At 41.4% G+C, this 20271-nt stretch overlaps 1 protein-coding gene across 4 annotated transcripts in view; it reads right to left on the bottom strand.

Moving 5' to 3' along the window:
• The window catches only part of SGPL1 (sphingosine-1-phosphate lyase 1), a 56357-nt gene that overhangs the window by 21000 nt on the left and 15086 nt on the right, over positions 1-20271 (bottom strand). For 3 of the 4 annotated variants that reach the window (XM_072823476.1, XM_072823475.1, XM_072823474.1), the window contains 3 exons: positions 9534-9699; positions 4212-4279; positions 917-1064 (listed from right to left, as the gene is read on the bottom strand). In XM_072823476.1, the coding sequence (XP_072679577.1) occupies positions 917-1064; positions 4212-4279; positions 9534-9699 (382 nt within the window). Of the gene's footprint in view, positions 1-916; positions 1065-4211; positions 4280-9533; positions 9700-9825; positions 9948-20271 lie in introns of all 4 variants that reach the window. The other variant, XM_072823473.1, reaches the window with a different exon arrangement.

Here is a 20271-nt window from a genome sequence, read left to right as displayed (position 1 = left end):
TGTAATATGATTTTAATCTGTAACAAACCTGTGTTTTTCTAAATAGTCAGCACTTATCTGAGCACTTACTATATGTCAGGTATTATACATTTATATGTACGACCTAATTTAATCTCTGTAATCTTTTCAATTAAGTTATATCATTATCCCCCCCATCGTAGAAAGACAGAAACCGAGACATAGCGTAAGTAATTCACCCCAAGGTCACACTTTAAGTGGTGCAACCAGGATGTGAATCCAGTCTGATTCCATGGGCTATATTCTTTTTTAAAGATTTATTTTTTGGGGCAGCCCGGGTGGCTCAGTGGTTTAGCACTGCCTTCGGCCCAGGGCGTGATCCTGGAGTCCCGAGACCGAGTCCCACGTCAGGCTCCCTGCATGGAGCCTGCTTCTCCCTCTGCCTGTGTCTCTGTCCCTCTCTCTCTCAGTGTCTCTCATGAATAAATGGGTGGAATCTTAAAAAAATAAAAATAAAAATAAAAAAATAAAAATAAAAACAATAAAAGATTTATTTTTTTATTTTTAAGTAATCTCCATACCCAATGTAGGACCTGAATTTACAACCCTGAGATCAAGAGTCACATGTTCCTCCGACTGAGCCAGCCAGGGCTACACTCTTAAACATTAAGCTGGCTGGTATATTTACCTTCCCTTAAATGTTCGTGCATATGTATGTGTGTGTACATGTGTGTGTTTACGACACAAAAAAACACTATTAAAATTCTGACTTAAATATGATTTTTATATTAAGAAATTCAGTCTCTGAAAGAGGATGAATATAGAAGTTCCATGGATGAAGCATTCTTACAACAATTCTTACAATTCTTACAACATTCTCACAATTCTAACAACATTCAACGATGACCAAACCAGCCACGTCAAGAGAGCAGCAGCCTGTGTTTGCCTAGAATCATACCCATAGAGCTGTATTCCTTGAGCTTCTCCAGAACTGCAGATGCACTCAGACCTTGAGAGGGCAGAGCTTTCACATACTCTTTGTCCACTTTCAGGAATGACATGTTCTTGCTAATATCATCCTTGGTCTTGTTCACCTTATCTTGGATCTGCAAAGGTAAGAACATTAAAAAGTTAACAGGAGATGGAAGAACACAGACCAGGGAGCAGAAGAACTAGGTACGACTCCAAGTCAAGTGCTCAAGGCTGGGCACCATACCCGTGCTACAGAGAGCGGATGGTAGTTTTTCCTTAAAGAGATGGGGTGACGTTTTGGCCACTCAGCTATTTTTTGGCACGGGCAGCAATCTCTTAGAAGTCTGAAAAGTCAACACTCTCTCTGAAAGTCGAAGATGTGTTCAATTTCCCCTGTCCCTTTCCCCTGCCATGCTGACATCGCCCCTGCTATACTGGGTCTGCAGGTACCAAGTGTCAGCACCTGAGCACAGTATTTGGACCTTGTTCCTGTCCTGGCAGCAGCCACAGATGGTGTGCTAAAGAAACACAGGTGGAGCCAGGAGTCATAGCCAGAAAACAGGCCAAGCAGCAGTAGGAGGGATACAGGTGATAAGCTCCATCACCAGACATGCACAGAGCACTCCCAGAATGTGGACGCCCTGCACAACTCTCCACCTGCGAGCATGAGACATCCCGGGGGTGCCGGTGACACCGCATGCTACCTCCTCAGGGTGTCCCCTGCCTATACTCCTTGACCTTTAAGTGCTAAGGGGAGCGATGGTCATTTCTGCTACAGTTTATCAACTTTGGGCATTTGTACTTCATCCTCATCCTCACTGTTGCAGCATCTGGGCCGAGTGCCTTCCCTCCCTAGTTGCTGAACTACCCCCGTGGGCCAGGGACACACAGCAAACAAAACACACTAGACAGTACTCTGTGGTACTGGCAAGGGTGGCAGGACTTGTCACCTGTCTCCCTGGGCAGTATGAGTGAGAACAACTCCTATTCTCATGATGCATATTTTTAGCAGCAGAGACAGAAAACGAAAGTCAGGTAATAGAGAGTGCTGGGGGTACAGAGCAGAGTTTAAGAACACAACAGACCCGAGGAGGGGCTGCGATCCCTACTCAGGCAGTGCCGGGGGCGGTGGGGTAGGTGCGGAAGAGTTGGCTACAGGTCACAATCTGTGTGCATTACAGCGAGACGGTGTCAGCGACCCGTGTGAAAAGTTTGAGGCCCAATCTGACCCCAGACGTTTCGACTTTCCCATCTCTAGCTGTGGAGGATGAGAACACAAGAGGGCCCTCCCAGATGTGGCCCTCAGTGAAACGGCAGGGCAAGCCGCGCCTGCGAAACATGCCCGCGACAGTCCAATGGGCAGGCAGCGGCAGGCAGCACAGGCCGCACTCCCAGGGCCGGGCTGAGGCATGTGATGGGCATGAAAGTATTTTTAAGGTTGTACAAGAAGGGCTATGCTGCACAAATGGTGAGCTCGCCATGGGAACAAACCATGGAAGCCGAGCTTCCATGCAAAGACTGTGATGCTGCAATAAAATAAAAAAGACACCAAATGATAATGAGCCGTATTAGAAAGCACAGCAGGTACCTTTCCCCTAATTCCTGCCTCAGAGCCTCTATCACATTTTAATTTCTTCACAGCAACTTCTGCAAAATGAAATTCTTACGTATTTGTTCACTTATCTATTTTCTGTTTTTCCTGTGAAATGTAAGCTCCACAGAGCAGGGACTCACTCGGTGAGCATACCTGACGCCAAGTGCATGCCCACTAACCATGTGCTGAGTAAGTGTGTGTAAGGAAACAGATGACACAGAGACATACGCACTCACTCAACACAAAGAATGCGTCTCTGAGCCTCAAAATCTGCTCCTAAAAAATGAAAGGTGGTTATATAGCTCCTAAGTGCCTTCTAATTCTGTTATTTTATAAATTTAAGAATGAGTTCTGGAACCCTGGCATTTATTTGTCTCAAAATCTGAAACCGAAGGAGAAATGTGTGAAGAAAAAGAGCAGAAAAATACAGTGCATGAGAAGGGGAAATATTAGTATCCTCTGAGATCCAGTCCACCATCTACACCTGCCCTCTCCCTACCCCTTAACTCTGGAATGACTCAAGGAGATTCCATTTTAGGGTTAAGATGATTGAGGGTCAAATCAAAGCCTATCTATTCCCATTCCCCTTTTATAACCCAATAACTACTTCTACTTCCCTACGGGAAATGAACCTAAAAAGAAATCCATAGTTATGGGAGAGTTAGCCCAGGAGTCTGAATGGATTTTGATCAAAGGCTAAAGATGACTGACATCTCTTCTGGTCTGGGCAGGAAAGGGGAAAAGGGAAAGGGAATTGAAAGCCAAAAGTGAAAGAACGCTTGAAGGACAACTGAGGGGCAGGCAGGGCACTGAGGGAGATGAGGACATCAGGACTCTTGCACCTTCCTTAGAGCTTGCATGGGACCTGCCCTGGTTATCTTCATCTGTGATAAAGGACCGATGGGAAGGGTACAGAGGTGACTGTCTTGTCCTCAGCATGGGTGAGGGGACAGAGGACACAGTGAAGGGAACACAGCATGCTGCAGACAGGTACAAAGAGCAAGAGAACAGTGCTCGCTGTGTTTCTAAAGACAGGATCCTAAAACTACAGCCAAAATCTGGCCACTGCCTGTTTTGTAAAGGAAATTTCAATGGAACACAGCCAGGCTCATCCCTTTACCTATCTATCGCCCTGTGCTGCTTTCCCGCTCCAGGGGGCAGACTTGAAGACTTCTGACAGACAGGGGATGGTCTGCAAAGCCTAGAATGTTTCCTATCTGGTCCTTCACAGAGAAAGTCTGCCAACCACATTAAGTGCCCAATCCCCAGACACATATCTCGAGTCAATGCAGACAAATGTTGCTCTGAAGAATCATGCCACTTCAATCAGGTTTTCTAATCTCAACTTCTTCCTTAATAGACTGTCACCTTTCTTCTTCGGTCAAATATGTTGGAGATAGGTTTGAGTTTCTTAATCTTGGCACTTTCTACATTTTGAGCCAGATCATTCTTAGCCGGGCCCTGTAGGATGTTTAGTAGCACCCCATCCTCAATCCACTAAATGCCAAAAGCACCCCCCTCCAGTTGTGACAACCAAAAGTGTCCTCAAACACTGTCAGATGTTCCTGGGAAGTGAGGGACAAAAATCACCCCTTGCCCTTAGGAATTTGCACTAGGTTTAATAAAAAGAAGAGGTCATGATCATGGGGATGGTGGTAGGGAAGGAAGATCTACGGATTCCACTTACCTTGCGACCAATAATAGGCATCTTCCTGATGAGCTTAAAACATCTCTTTTTAAACCTAGACCATAAACCTAAAAGAAATAAAGAGTTCTGTTATCCAAATAAATTCCCATGGATATGAGCTACTACCATAATGTATGAACTACTCAATGTGCCTTCTGCAATCTCACCTGCCTTCTAATGGCAAAGGTAGTTTCTTACTGTTAAAAACAAAACAAAACAAAACAAAACAAACAAAAAAACAAACTTGAAATTTAAATTGTCAAGTAAGGAATATATTTACACGGCTCAAAAATTTTTAAAAATTGGTGCGCCTGGGTGGTTCAGTCAGTTAGGCACCTGATTCCTGGTTTGGCTCTGATCAAGATTTCAGGGTTGAGATCAAGCCCCATGTCACTCCACACTCAGCACAGAGTCTGCTTCAGATTTTCTCTCCCTCCTCCTCTGCTTCTCCCCCTGCTCATGCTGTCTAAAATAAATAGAATCTTTGAAAAAAAAATTTTAATTAACAAACACACAGAGTTGTAAGTTTCTCTCTCATCTATTCCCCAGATTTTCATCCTACCCTCAGGTAAACACTACTACTACTCACTTCTAGAATACCTATCTAGAATTTCTTTATGCTTATACAAGCAATAATGAAGATAAACTTACTTGTCCCACCTTTTAAATAAAAGGTAGCATATGCTAACACTATACTAGATCTTGACTTTCTACTTAGGCATATTCTCTTAAAGCTCAGGGCTTCCTCATTCATTTTTTAAGAGTGTATTTATTTGAGAGACACAGGAAGCACAAGTGAGAGGAAGAAGCAGACTCCCCACTGAGCAAGGAGCCCAATGTGGGATTGGATCCTGACTCTGGGATCATGACCTGAGCCAAAGGCAGATATTTGACTGACTGAGCCACACAGGTGCCCCCTCATTCATCTTTATAGCTCTCAAGTAGTCCATTATATGGATATATCATAACTGATTTAACCTGCCCCTTCCTGATGGACGCTTCGGTTATTTCTAGTAATTCCTATTACCAACAGCAGTGAATCAATAACCCTGCAGCACACACCTGAGCGTGTACCTACAGCATGAATTCCCAGAAACAGAATGCTGGGTCAAATGACATGTATTTCAGAGCTGGTGACCTTCCCAAGGTTTCAGATGCCCAACACCTCTCTTCCTTCCCACAAAACAAATGACCAAGCCATGCTTTCCTTCAGGATCTATGCTCTAGTCTCTCATTCAACACACACCTGACAACATTTCAACATCTTTTGGACTTCAAAAGGCTTTCAGTATCATGGACACCAATCAGACTCCTTTCTGTCAGGCAGTGCACAGGACAAATATGGAATCCTATCTATTGCACTAATTATAAATACATGGCATCTAAATAGACCATCATAACATTTAATGAATTCACATTCTATACAGAAGGCACCACCAACCATCCAGAGGCAACTAAAGATCAAGCATCAGTAACTTGCTGAAGGCCACACAACACATCAGTGTCAGAGCAGGGATTTCACTGAAATCTTAATTTTCCTAGTCCTAGACCCCCGGGACTCTACGCTGCCTCAAATGCACAACAAGAATTATGTTATCTCAAATGAGTCTATAAGAAATCTAGACTTAACTTCTGCGCAGGCAGGAAATGATTATGATCTTCTACTACATTTCTAGAAGATGTGGGCATTCTAACTTCCCTGGCCAGTGGAGCACTCTTTAACAAGCACAGACTGTCTGTGCCTCATCAGCACTGATTACACGATGTCTTGCATCTTTATTGGTTGTTCTTGCTTGGGCTCCAACCCTGCCTTTCCACCTCACCCATAGTGCCTACCTAGAGTCAACACTTCATAATGTCTGGGACAGGACCAGGTGACTGAGACCCGGACTGAGTAAGAAGACAAAGGGATTAAAATCACTTGTTTGTAGAACTTTTTGGTTTAAATTTTGGAGTATTTCCTTTCAGTCCTATGTTCCACACACTGAAACACACAGCTACAATCTTGTAGTATGTACAATGCTGTCTTCTCGTCACAGCATTTTCTATGTTAAAATTTCTTCCTAAACAGAGTTTTAAATATTACCATAATAGTCCAACAAATGAGTATAACATAGTGCTAAATATTCAAGCTCCTTATTATTTGACCATTTCTAACAATGTTAAAGCTGTAAAGATTCAGAACAACTTCATAAGAGATGAAGTAATTAACTAATGAGGCAGAAAGAGGTTGAAAACTCAGTAAATGGAGTCACTTATTCAGAAGTACAATAATGTGGCTAGGTGGAGGAGGATAGAATGGACAGTGTACAAGCTGCGAGATTAAACAAGACAGGGAAAAAGAAGAAAATCCAACATCAGAGATAGAGAAATTAGAAATGAAAAGATCATGTGGTCATGAACTAAAAAGATGATCTCAAAAGTCAAAAGTCCCTAGAGGTACAGAAAGAAAAGAAATTACAATGTTACTGATAGTGTTTTGAGGTAATAAAATAGGAAATGCAGCGTGAGGACAATATATGGCTCTCTACAGTTTACAAATTCCTTTCGCACAAACGATACCTCTCGATACTTGTATTACCCTATGACTAAGTAAGGCGGGTGACACTTCTACCCATCTTACTATTAGGACACAGGCCAAGAGAGCTTAAGGGTGTTGCTCAAAGTGCCACAGCTAGAAACTGGGAGAGTGTATCACCTCCTCCCACCACATAATGCTGATTTCTGTTCATGAACTATGAACAGTCCCACAGGTGAAATCAACGTTGAGGAGTAATGACATGTGCTGATAATCGCAGATTGGAATTAAGGAAGAGATAACGTGGCGGACAGCTGCTGACCCCTGCCCATGCTCCCACCCTCATCTTCCTGCCCCTTCCAGTTTTTATCTGCCCCAGTGTCCATCCTGTGTTCTAGAATTATCCTCTCCTCGTAGAAGTGTATTCAGAGTTTGAAGATCAGCAAAATTTACCACTAGCCCAGACTTTGAGACTCCTGGGGCAATTTGCTAAAAATAACTCAATTGTTGAGTGATAAGTATAATACTTCTCTCTGAGAAAGGTAGTGAAAAAACAGCAATGCTATCAAAGTTATCTCCAATCTCTACATGGAAGACATTTTGATCTGTGTCTAAAATTCAAGTTAGAAGTTACAAAATAAAAAGTGTGTTGTGAAAAAAAAAAAAGTGTGTTGTGTGTATGTGTGTTAAGCTGTAGGAAATTGCTGATATTCAAAAAATTTTCACCTTCAAAAACACTTTGTATGGTTTGAGACTGGTTTCAGATATAGAAAAGGATACATATATGTAAATAGTGGTTGGCTGTAGGCAGCAAGAGTTTCATTTAGTTCTTATGGGTTACCTGTATTGCCTAATTTTTTGTAATGAACATATACTATATTTGTAATAAGAAAAAATGTTATTAAAAAGGTCTTAAATAGCTCGGAGTTGGGCTTACAACAATTTACATGGCGCATACTTATAACACACACTGCTACTAGTAATTTTCTCACGGAATACTCAGAGGCCAGCATATTCTATTTGGAACACTAAAAGCAGGTAAGTACATACCAGGGCCTAAGGTGGCTGTGCTTCTACTACCAGGTGGGCAAAGTGCACACAGGCACCCTGGCCTGTAGAATTAAAGACAGAACTTGATACTTAAAGCTATTATTAATCATAGCAAGGAAATAAAAATCTCAAGATCTGTAACCATGTGGGTTTTTACAAATGCACCACCCTAAAAGAAAAAGTACATAGAAGAAGCACTGGTGTGAGGGGCTAATGGAGAGTTATCATTCAATGGATACAGAGTTGCAGTGTGCAATGCTGACAAAGTTCTAGAGATGGATGGTAGGGATGGCTGTGTAGCAATGTGAATGTACTGAAAAAAGGGATAAAACAGTCAATTTTATGTACATGTATTTTTATCACAATAAAAAATAAAGAGAAAGAAAAGTCTATTTATCACTATTCCTTAGAGTCCTCTGGAGTAAGAGGACTCACCTGGAAGGACAACATGGTGGGCTTCCCAGGAAAGGACAAGCCTGAGCAGAAAGCTATGGGTCGTGTCCCTTTCCAAACCATGAAGCAGATGCAGCAGAAGGGTTAGTCACCAGAGTTTATGAGGAAAATCTTATGAGGACTAGGAGAACTGAGGATTTTTACAGCTGCAGTAGACTCAAATTTACACAGGGCAATCAGGTCTCATTTCCAGTTTCATTAAGTGCAATGTTTACTGTGCCATAACTGCACGGTTCCTGGACCAGCTCAGGGCCTATCTGCAGGGTAAATAGATAAAACTGAATCTGGCTCCTAAGTTAACATTCCTGGGGGGAGAAGAAAAACAGAAACAATACAGGTAAAGAGCCCCTTCCAACAGATATTACCAGGGAAGCAACCAGTCATGGACATTTTAAACAAATGAGACAGGACAAGCAATTCTCTTCAATGTTACTGGTTTTTTATCCCAAGGAAGTTAACTCCAGTTCCCTCCACTAAGGGTGGCGAAGGAGTGCAGAGCAGTGTTATAAAACACCCACTGTCCTCCTTTACTTAGGAAGCACAACTTGCAGGGGAACACAACTCACAAGGAGGTTTGGCAGGGGAGGAAGGGTGGACAGGACCTTAGGAAGGATGGAGGATTTATAAACTCACCACCAAGAGACTTCTCACCTTCCTCTGCACTCCATGAGAGGTGGCCTCCCCTGCCACCCACATCAATTTGGCTCTCCGAGTCACTACCCAGGATGTGCAAAATGCTGTCCCCCAACATCAGAAGTACAATTCCAAGAGGACAGGAACCCTAGATGACTTGTGTAGATATCCCCAGAGCCCAGCACAGTGCTTGGCACACAGCAGATATCCACACAGTCACTGCATGAGTGCTGTTCCAATTTCACATAATCTGTATCAAAAGGATGGCCTAAAATGAAAGTAATAAATTCCTGCTTGGGGAACTCCAGGAGATACAATTATGTTCCAAGCAAGAAATGAAAAATGAGAAAGGTTTTAAGCTATACTCTGAAATACCAGTGGACCCTTACAATGATGAATTTCTCAGGAGTTTTTATGCAAGCTGGAAATCCAGAAAAATCAAGAAGTAATAATAGTTACATTAAAGTTGTTATTATAACTTTATGTAGAGAGTCCTACTATAATTTTACAGTCAGAAGACAACTATTCCACTTCCCATTTAAATAGATTCTAAAAATCAGAACCAAACCAGAAGGCAAGAAGTTATTAGTCTAATCCATCAGCCATACGTTCTAAAGCTGGTGAGACTCCACTATACCTGTCCAGAGGAAAGGGGGCAGTATACTTACTCTCTGGCTGGAAGACAAAATCGTACACCCAGACTATCAGCAGGGTGCAGAGGACACTCCAGGCAATCAGCTGCCAGGGCTCATACTTGGTGCAATGTCCATTTACATAATTCTTGGCCTTTGTAGAATACACTTCCAAAATCTCAAAGTAGGGCTCAAAAGCCTTCTAGAAATACAAGAGGGAGGAAAAAAAGAAAGAAAAACATTATATTCAGAGAGAAAGAAATCTGTTCTTCATTTGTTCCTCAGCTCTAATTTTTCAAGGGCAAGGCCATTCATGATCTGGCCCCACCTCAGCAGCAATAATCTTATCATCCTCTACAGTCCTCAAAGCTTCTGTTCCAGTCACCCTGGTGTGCACTGCCCCTTGCGAGTCAGGTGGACTTTGACAAGGTTTTTGATCTTCTGACAAGTCTATAAAATAAAAGGTTCAGTTGGTTCATCATTTCAGCCCTGAAGCTTCACCATGAGTATACAGTACTCATCACCCCGCTCTCCTTCTCTACTTTATTTGAATCCTTCCCATCCTCTAACTCAGGGGTCAGCAGATTGTTTCTGTAGAAGGCCAGAGAGGAAACAGTCCAGGTATTACAGGCCAGCTAGTCTCTGTTACAACTACTCAACTCTGCTGCTAGGGCACAAACGCTGCCACAGACAACGGGAAACCAATGACTACAGCCAAAGTGAATCACAGATGCTAAAATTTGAACTGCATATAATTTCATACATCACAAAATATTCTTTTTTATAAAAATAATTTTAAAAACGTAAAATATCATTCTTAGCCGATGGGCTGTACCAAAACAGGCAGCAGGCCAGATTTGGACCATGCACCAGTCTGCCAATCTCCGTTCTCGTGCCCAACTTGACTAAAAAACTCTGAGAGCCACAGATTATATCTTATCTCTCTGTATCACACAATATCTGGCACAAGGAAGAAAAAAGTCCTCTCATCGGAAAATCTACCCGACTACCCCACTCATGAGAATTCATCTCTCCCATTAAACTCGCCTGAAGTATCTCCTTGTGCCACCACACAGAGCCTATCACCAGTCAGCCTACTCATCTGTTTTTATCTTCCGCACTACGTGGTTGAGTCCTTGAACACTGATCAGACCTTAGTCATCATTTCAAGCCCCCACAGTGTCCAGTACAAAACAAGTTCATCTGATGGTAGTCTGTTCTTCACTCACTTCTTCAATGTTTACTAAGCGTCACCAGTGGTTAAGGCATTAGCCTGGGGGAGCCTTACAATAAACATCACAAGTTTTTGCCTTCACTGAGCTTACAATCTTATAGGAAAGGGGCAGGAGTGTGTGTGTATGTGTGTGTGCCTATGTGTACACTTGGGTGGCTCAGTTAAGTGTCTGCCTTTGGCTCAGGTCATTACCTTAGGGTCCTGGGATCAAGTCCCACATCAGGTTCCCTGCTCTGTGGGGAGCCTACTTTATCCCTCTCCCTCTGTCCTCCACCCCCACCCCCAGCCCCTGCTCATGCTCTCTCTCTCTCTCAAAGTCTTTAAAAAAAAGGATTTAAGTAAAATGCTGACAGACCACTAAGGGAGGCCTGTTTAATTCTAACCTGACAGAAGAAAGGGAAGATACAGTTAAAAGGGTAAAGGAACTATTGAAGAAAATTCTCTTGGCAGAAGTTAAATGAAAAAAAAAAGTCATACCAGGAAGAGAGAAAAGTAGCTGCAAATGCATAAGAAAGTCTAGAAATGGCAAAAATGTTCTGTGTAGTAAGAGCAGCGATGACAACGGGGACCTCTCCGTGTCATCAGTGCTAGATCCCCAGCACACAGAGAGCACTCCATGAACATTTGAACCGTGGCCAGCAGTACAAGCGTGACCAAGCACAGGTGTGAACACAAGTCAAAGAACGGAGGCTGGCAGAAATACACTAGGTCCAGATTAAAAATGGTCTTAAAAAAAACATGGAGAGTGGGAATATAAATTGATAGGCACTTTTTGTAAAGCAATTTGTCAGTGTCTATTACATTTTTTAAATGTACATTCATTTGGACCCACATATTCCACTTTTTGGTATCTACATGCTTCAATGTGTACAGGATCAAGGACATTCACTTCAGTATTCTTTGTAACAGTGAAATATAAATATCATAAATGCCCACTCATGGAGAAATTATTAGTCTATAATACACCCACTTTATGTATTCATACTACGTAGCATTTAAAAATATAAATAAATAAATAAATCTAAATGAACTACATAGACAAATTTCTAGAACATAATGTTGAGTGTAAAAAAAAAAGAAAAGAAAAAAGAAAGAAAGAAAGAAAAAGAAAAGGCAAAAACAACAGCAGCAAACAAAAGGCATGAGTTGTTAATCAGGAGAGTACTTTTTTTTTTTTTTTTTTTTTAAGATAACTACATGGGAGATAAAGGGAAGGAAGACAGAGGTCAGAAACATAAATTTCAGTTAAGAGGACTGCTGAAACAGTCCAGAGGAGAAACAAACTAGGCTTGGCAGGATGACATGGGGACTGAAAAGCAGTACAGATTAAAAACCCTTTTTGGAAGCAGCACAAACGGGGTTTGCTAACTTCAGATACAGGAAGCATAGAGTAGGAAGAGGATAGGTAATTCCAAATGTTCAAGTTCAAATTTGAGAGAGTGGGTGAGTGGTGTCACCACTAACCACGGTAGACTAGAAGAGAAAGGGAAGCTGAAGAAGGTAAAGGAGATTTTGAGATATAGATGATACTGGTTTGAGTTATGCTGCTGTTAGATATCTACCTGCGGTGTTCCAGCAGGAGCGTGAAAGCTTAGGAGGACAGGTACTGAACAAATGTCTACTGAAAACACTTTTCTAACTTTAGCAATTAGGCTGCAGTATAAGGTCATTAACATCAGGCAAGTACTGGGTTCCCTAGAGGGCTATCCATGGAAACACAGCTTATTGCCACCCCTCAAGGTTCTTGGCCATTCCCCAGAGCCCACTGTTGCTACCAACAACCTCAATCCTGCATGGGAGTGACAGTGCTGGTCAGAACCCAGGGAAGACCAGAGGAGTCTACCCATCATCAGACATGTTACATCATGATTGCCATCATTATAAAAAAATCTTGTAGTGTTAAGACTATGATCAAACCAAATGGTTAAATTGTGTATATAGGGTGCCTGGCTGGCTCAGTCAGCAGAGCATGTGACTCTTGATCTCAGGGTAGTGAGTTCGAGCCCCACGCTGGGAATGAAGCCTGCTTTAAAAAATAATAAATAAATAAATAGCGCATATGAATGGGATGACAGAAGAAATAATCATGCAGATTAGCTTTGCCTCTGGTGATACTAGTTCCTAATTCACCCAGAAAATAAAGGTTACCTAGTTCAAAAGATGTCTGTAAATATTATCAACCTTTCGTACACGGGATAAAAAGTAATATAATTAGCATCCAGGAGAGAGCAAAGAATCAGCTAAATGCAAACTATGTCAATTTTTACACAGCCTATTATGACATGAAGGCATTTCTTGCTAACATTTATAAAATTACATTCAGCAAGAACATATTTTCTTGGTAATTGCTCTAAGATGATAATGGGAGTCCTTAAATTCCAAGCCCTTAAATGTATCTCCTTAGGAAGAGATCTATGCCTATATTCTCCTTCTCCAAAGACAGAATGACGTTGTCCTTGGATAGGTCCTAGCAAACTGTTTGAATAGACAACTAACTGGTCACAGAAATTACATGTCCTGGCCTCAGCCCAAGGCCCTTCTGGTTACTACAAACAACCTAGGCTCTGTCCCCAATGAATAAGCACCTCACGGCACTAACACTCACTGCTTTATAGGGCTCTGTGGGCTAATCCACATTGTCTCCTTGGAAAAAAGAAGGAGGCAGCTCCTTGGGGCCTTGCACAGGGCACGAGCCCCAGGCTGGAGCCTGACGCAACACTGCAACCCCAGAGAAGCATACGATCCCAATGCTGAAGGGAACCCTAGAGATCAAGTCCATATTCTCACTTCACAAACAAAGGCCCACGGTGAGACAGTGCTCCTAAGCCCAGCCAAGACCCAGGGTTCCATGTTTTTTCCATTCTTCATTCTAAGTGTCCACAGTTAGAGGAACACTTAACACATCACCATTCGGTGTCATCCTGAGTTTCCTTCTCACAATTTATGTTCTTGGCAGAATCTGTCCTGGATACATGTACAGATCAGAACAAACTTTAACAAACTGTATGACTACCGATATAAACACATCTAGACAGAAACAGCACAAGAACGTAATATAATTATAATTGCTATTTCCCACCATGTTTTCTTACTTACAGAAATACATTTTTTGGTCTATATATACCTGCATATGTATTAATAGTTACAATACTTAGGCTTTTATTTATTTCAATTTAATCTACATAATGTCTCAGGAAATAGAAGAACCATGAACAGTCGTCTATGAAGGCCACTAGCTTGTTGTGCCCCTCCAGACAAATATTTCCCCCACCTGTACATCCACTCTTCTAGACTGCATCTGTGCATCTAGAAGAAGGGACACAGAATAACTGTCACAGAACAAATAAACTGTGTCTGTGTAAAATGTGTATCTGCGGGTGTGTGTGGGTGTCTATCTCCAACCCTTAACAGTTTTGGTAAAATTTCCACAAGTAAAGCAGCAGTCCTTCTTCTAGGGTTTATTACCAGACTGAAAATGTATTCCTCTGGAGGAAAACCAAAACAAAACATTTTGCCCACTAAATGTATATAAAATGATGACAAAGGATATCCAGTTTCATTACTTCTTTTTAAAGTACAGTATTAAAATGGAAAAGATAAACCTCAGTAGGATGAAGATTCAAAATATTAAGTGCTTTAAGGAGCTTATGTCAAATAAAGATGAGTAAACTAACTGGCCTTTCTCTTCTTACTTATTCCATTCCCCATCTAATGATTAGGGTTTAGCTGACACCTACAAGACATCAAAATAGTACTCAATAATCCTAATCATTATCATACAAAAGGCAGCTGCTGGGATTTATGGGAATTTAATGGCCCTCCTAGTTCCAATCACATTGAACTCTTTCAACTCCTGAATCACTTCAAGGGACCAAGACACTTTCAAAAAAGTAACGCAATAGGGGTGCCTGGGTGGCTCAGTCCGTTAAGCATCTGTCTTTGGCTCAGGTCATGAACCCAGGGTCCTGGGATTGAGCCTCACATTGGGGGGTCCCTGCTCGGTGGGGAGTCTGCTTCTCCCTCTCGCTCTGCCATTCCCCTGACTGTGTTCTCTCTGTCAAATAAATAAAAAGAAAATCTTTAAGAAAAAAAATAAAGTAACACAATAACAGAGGTCTACAAATTTTGTAAATTTGGGCATCTTACTTTTTATTTTTTCATGTATTTAAAAAAATTTTTTTAGAGAGGTTAGAGGAGTTGGGAAGGCACAGAGGGAGAGGGAGAGAGAAAATCCCAAGCAGGCTCCATACCCAGTGTAGAGCCTGACAGGGGCTTCATCTCACAACCCTGAGATCATGACTTGAACCAAAATCAAGAGTCAGACACTTAACCAACTGAGCCACTCAGGCATTCCTGCATGTTAACTTTTTAGACCATGAGGTTAACTAGACCTCTAGTACACACAGTAACAGAAAGATATGAAACCAAAACAAAGGTTTCCAAAATAAAAACTAACACCTGATCACTTGTAATGCATTTACATTTTTTTCTATTTCCTCTTTTTTTTTTTAAGATTTTTATTCATTTATTCATGAGAGACACACACAGAGAGAGGCAGAGACACAGGCAGAGGGAAAAGCAGGCTCCATGCAGGAAGCCCGACGCGGGACTCGATCCCGAGACTTGAGGATCACGCCCCGGGCCAAAGGCAGTCGCCAAACCACTGAGCCACCCAGGGATCCCCTATTTCCTCTTTTTTAAAATGTTTGAAACACTAAACTGATTCTGCATCCCTCTAAATGGATCACCACCTTCAGGTTTAAAGTGGTGCCTTAAAAAAATAAATAAATAAAATAAAATAAAATAAAATAAAATAAAATAAAAAAATAAAATAAAATAAAATAAATAAAATAAAATAAAATAAAATAAAATAAAATAAAATAAAATAAAATAAAATAAAATAAAATAAAGTGGTGCCTTACTGTGATCCTACTCCTGGCTTCTTTAAATTTAGAATGCAGTTGTGTAATGCAATGAACGGTATTAATATGGAGGTATTTTGTACTTCACACAACCTGTGCTTTTTACACTTATGATTTATTCTCTTAACATTTTTGTGAGGCCAAGATTATTTCCTGACCAACCTACTATACACATGGTGCTATTTTATAGGAATCAGAGATCACCAATTTATTTCACTTAAAACTTTCTCTTCCCTTCAAAACTCAAAGATTAAGTGACCACCTGATCACAGAGAGAACAGAACGAAGAAAAAAAGGCCAAAGGTGCCATGACAAACACGCACAGGAAAGGGCGAAGCACTGAAAAGCATTAACTCATCTGTAGAGAATACACAGTGATATTTATATAACTTAAAATCTTCACTAGCTTTCATGTTATTTTCTGTGTGCTTCATAACCTCACAAGGTTCTCAGGTGAAGAATGAACAGTTCCATGGGGCACCTGGATGGCTCAGGAGGTTAAGCATTTGCCTTCAGCTCAGGTCATGATCTCAGGGTCCTGGGATGGTGCCCTGCATCAGGCTCCCTGCTCAGCGGGGACTCTGCTTCTCCCTCTGCCCCTCCCCCTGCTTGTGCTCTCTCACACTCTAATAAATAAGTAAAACCTTTAAAAAAAAAATAGAATGGTTTCACTTCGTATATCGTAAAGAGTGGAATCAAGAAAGATTAGTTTTGCTCTATAGCAAAGTCAGGACAACATAGGACTTCACACTCAGAGTTGAATTCTAAGATGTCTGAGAACATCTCTCTGGGTTCCACATTATATACATCTAAACATTAACCAGAGGAATATGAACTCAAAGAAGAGTACACTCAAAGAAACCAAAATGCTGTGAGGCCAAGCAGAGGAACCAGCAAGTTACTCCAATGTACGTCCTCTTTCCTGATCCTCCCACATCAAAGAAAATCAGGCTAAAGATCAAAGAAAAACATTCCCACTGTCAGAATGATTGACTATACTAATAATTTCTGAACAGAGACATGGATTCCTTGCCAAAGAAAATGTAGCAATTTTGCTCAGTTGATTATTACCCAGCACAAAGTCTACTAAGGTTTTCTGGGCAAAACTAAAGTGCCCATGGACTAGCTTCCCTAGTTCTCTTCGGCTCCAGTAACAATAACTTGGGCCTCTCAAAATGCTTGCTCATCCGAGAGGACTGCTGGCCACAACACAGACCTGGGTTCAAGTGTAAGCCTGTCACTCACAGGAGGAAAGATTCAGAACACTGATTCCTAACAATATCACTACAGATCCACTGTGAAACTGGGATTCTGGGAAAGTTACTTTTCTACAAAAGGTTCACCTCCCTATCACAGCACAATGACTTCTTTGCATTTCTACTATGCCAAATATCCAGTATGCCTCACTGCAGGTTATTTCTCAAGAGTCAACCAGGGCCAAACTGCATTAGCCAACTGCAGCTCTGTGAGTTAATGCGTTCCAGAGGCAAAGCACTCAACCCAGGTTGGGGAAGAATAACCAAATAATTGTTCCATACCTGATCTCTCTTCTGGTACCAAGTGCTGAGAAGAATGCAAACAACAGCAAAGGCTAATTTTTCAATCTCCTACACCACCTTCAACATGGCAGGAACACAACATTTATTTATTCAACTACAGTGAAATAATTATAATACTGCATACACTTAGGACTGCTTTGTAGGATCCTCGGGAAGAGTCCACCTTGCCTCTCCCACATCTCTCCTGGTGGCAGTGGCTCAAACTCGCAGAGGACAAGGGCTGGTATTTGGAACCAGACTGCACACACAGGCACCGTTTAGATGAACTCACAAGATACATCATGTCATCGGTCGCCAGAGCCAACAGGGAGGTTAAAGACCAGTACATGACCACTCTCCATCCCTCACAGATGAACACACTGAGGTCCAAAGATCACGCAGCTTCCCCATCCACTTCTTTTTTAGAGGAATCACCCAATAATTGACTTAACATATTGCTGAGATTCAATCACCAAACTCAGAGGCTATCCGTCTTTTAGATGAGTGGTAAAGGCATTCCCAAACATTCTGAAAAGTGTTAGTGAGGGCCCAGCCACGTCAGTCCACAAGACCAACTCACTGCTCCTGGCTAGTATTTATTCCTAAGCCAAATACTATGAAAATCAAAATCTCCCACCCTCCAATGCTGCAGAGAAAAGGGGATTTGTTTTCCTCTTCCTTTCACTTGACATCTAATACAACTACACATGTTACCACGCAACAGTTTTTCCAGGAGAGCCAGAAATCCGAGCTTAAAAGCAGGAATGGGCTAGTGAGGAAAAGAAAACCCGCCCAAGTTCACCCACTGCCTTAATGTCTTAAGATCAGATGGTATCTAAAGCCTAGGACTCAGGTTAAGGAGTGGAGTTAAAAATACAGAAGACCCCAAAGAGTTAATATAGTCCTTCTTACTTCACTTCTGCCCTAAAAACACAAAAAAACAAAGCAAATTAAATCTGGTTCTCTTTCATATCACATTCCAGAGAACTTCAAAGTGCAAAGTAAACAGGTAAGAAAACACTATTGTTTTTAGAGCCTTAAAAGGCATTAAAGTTTATCAGCAAAACCAGATCACAAGCCCAAAGGAAAAACTCCCTTGGGTCATTAAAGAAGTTAAGAACTGAGCAACAAAACCAAACAGCCATCTGACTGCATTACAGAAATGTTCAAAGGGCCTGAATCATCATTTCTTAGATGGTAAAGAGCAAACCACGTACCTCCTCCAAAATTCCACTATGTGAATCAAGTTCATCTTAATGAGCTTAACAGTCCACGTTTCCCCTTCTAGCCACGTTTCCCCTTCTAGCCACGTCTCGAGTGAGGTACACACTCAGTACTACTCCACAAACACTTAAAAAGTCTGATTGCTCTATGCTTAGCACCAGAGCCTTCAGGCAAAGCACCTGCCCATCACTGAGACACAATCTTGGCCTCAGAAAGGGGACAGACGTTCAATATTCTCAAGTTATTAGAAGTGTACTCTTGGAAAAAAATCAAAGCTTCTGAGCTCATAAACACTGACAGCCCTAAACGTTGCCAAATGGGTCTGTAAATTCTGTGTTTATTTACTTGTGGGCAGGGCAAGGCATCAAGTGAAAACTGATGCTGATTCTGTCACTGAAGACTTGGAGCCCTTCTCCTGTAATGCATCAAGAAAGGCATCTTTCTTGGAGAGAAAGGGAGTTTCAGCTAGGAGAGAATGCTGACATGCAGGAAACCAAGCTCAGTAAGCAGAGGAACAGGCTGAGGGATGCTGAGATAAGAGCAATTACAGGTTTCCTTGCTAAATACATGGTCACCCAGGGGCAGGGAGGGAAGATGTGGGGGGAAAGGTCTATTCAAACTTGATGCCTTGCACTCCCAGAGCCTCTTATGGTAAGTAGCTAAATGTGCGCATATACAGAAGTTACCTTTCAAAGTACAAAAGGAGTTCACTATCCTATGGGCGGTTAATGGGAACTCCTTAGATTATAAGCAAGGACCAGCAGAAATAATCCCATAGGCTTCACACAGAAAGGAGAAGTCTTGGCTTCCCTGAGCATACCGCAGCTGGGGAAGAAGTCATATGGGTTTTTCTCCTTCCTAATAGTATTTCTACCTTTGTCATCTAGACTTTCCAAATTATATTTATAGAAATATCTATTTCAACAGTCATGCTGCTATCAGAGATAAGAAACACTGAGTATATGCTGGGAAGTGTAACCTAAATTAAGCTGCAAAGGCTACTTCCCTGGAGATTTCTAACATGTAATCTTATTCAAAAGCACAAACCAGAGACCTATCCCTGGGCCTCTGACTGGCCCTCAACTGATAGAAACACCCTCTGGAAAATCTACCTTCAAAATCTAGTTACAAGAGAGCTACTTTTTAAAACTGAAGTAAGACTCTAAATTTAACATTAACATTTGGAAGTTTCTGACTTTTTTGATAATCTGTTGAAAGTGCAGAAGATGTGTTCTTCCAATGGAAAACTATACATGATCGAGGCTCTCCCCCTAAGTTACCTGATTCTAAGGAAGTAATTTTACAACCCTGGAAGTTCTAAATAATTACAGCAATTCAAACTATTCTTCACCTATAAACATGTAAAATCTGCCAAGTCTGATAAAGGTTCAAGTGACTTCCCTCTCCACGAGGGAAGAAACCAGTTTGGGTACTGTTTCCATATTCATTTTAATATCCCTGATCTATAAATGTGTCTGTTCTTTGCATTTTTCCTTTGACCTGTTATAACATCTGCCTGGTTTCCTCATTATAAGCAAGATAAAAATTTTCACATGTTCATTTTATATTTGTATCAGCATCATGATTTTACCTTTTTTTGAAAATCATCTTTTAACAAAAGCTAAAATCTCTAGGTCCCCAAACTCCCCCACCAAAAAATGGGAACATGAAATGTGCAAATAATTACAAAGGGTTCAGGACATCCTGAAGGCCAGTCATTGGGGCCCATATTCCCCAGGTTAATGTCACCCTCTTTATTTTTTTTAAGATTTTTATTTATTTACTTATGAGAGACAGAGAGAAGGCAGAGACACAGGCAGAGGGAGAAGCAGGCTCCTTGCAGAGAGCTTGATGCG

This window comes from Canis lupus, chromosome 4 (assembly GCF_048164855.1).
Source record: "Canis lupus baileyi chromosome 4, mCanLup2.hap1, whole genome shotgun sequence".
Lineage (NCBI taxonomy): Eukaryota > Metazoa > Chordata > Mammalia > Carnivora > Canidae > Canis > Canis lupus.
The sequence above is the reverse complement of the archived record's forward strand: the minus strand, read 5'-3'. Positions and strand labels throughout refer to the sequence as shown.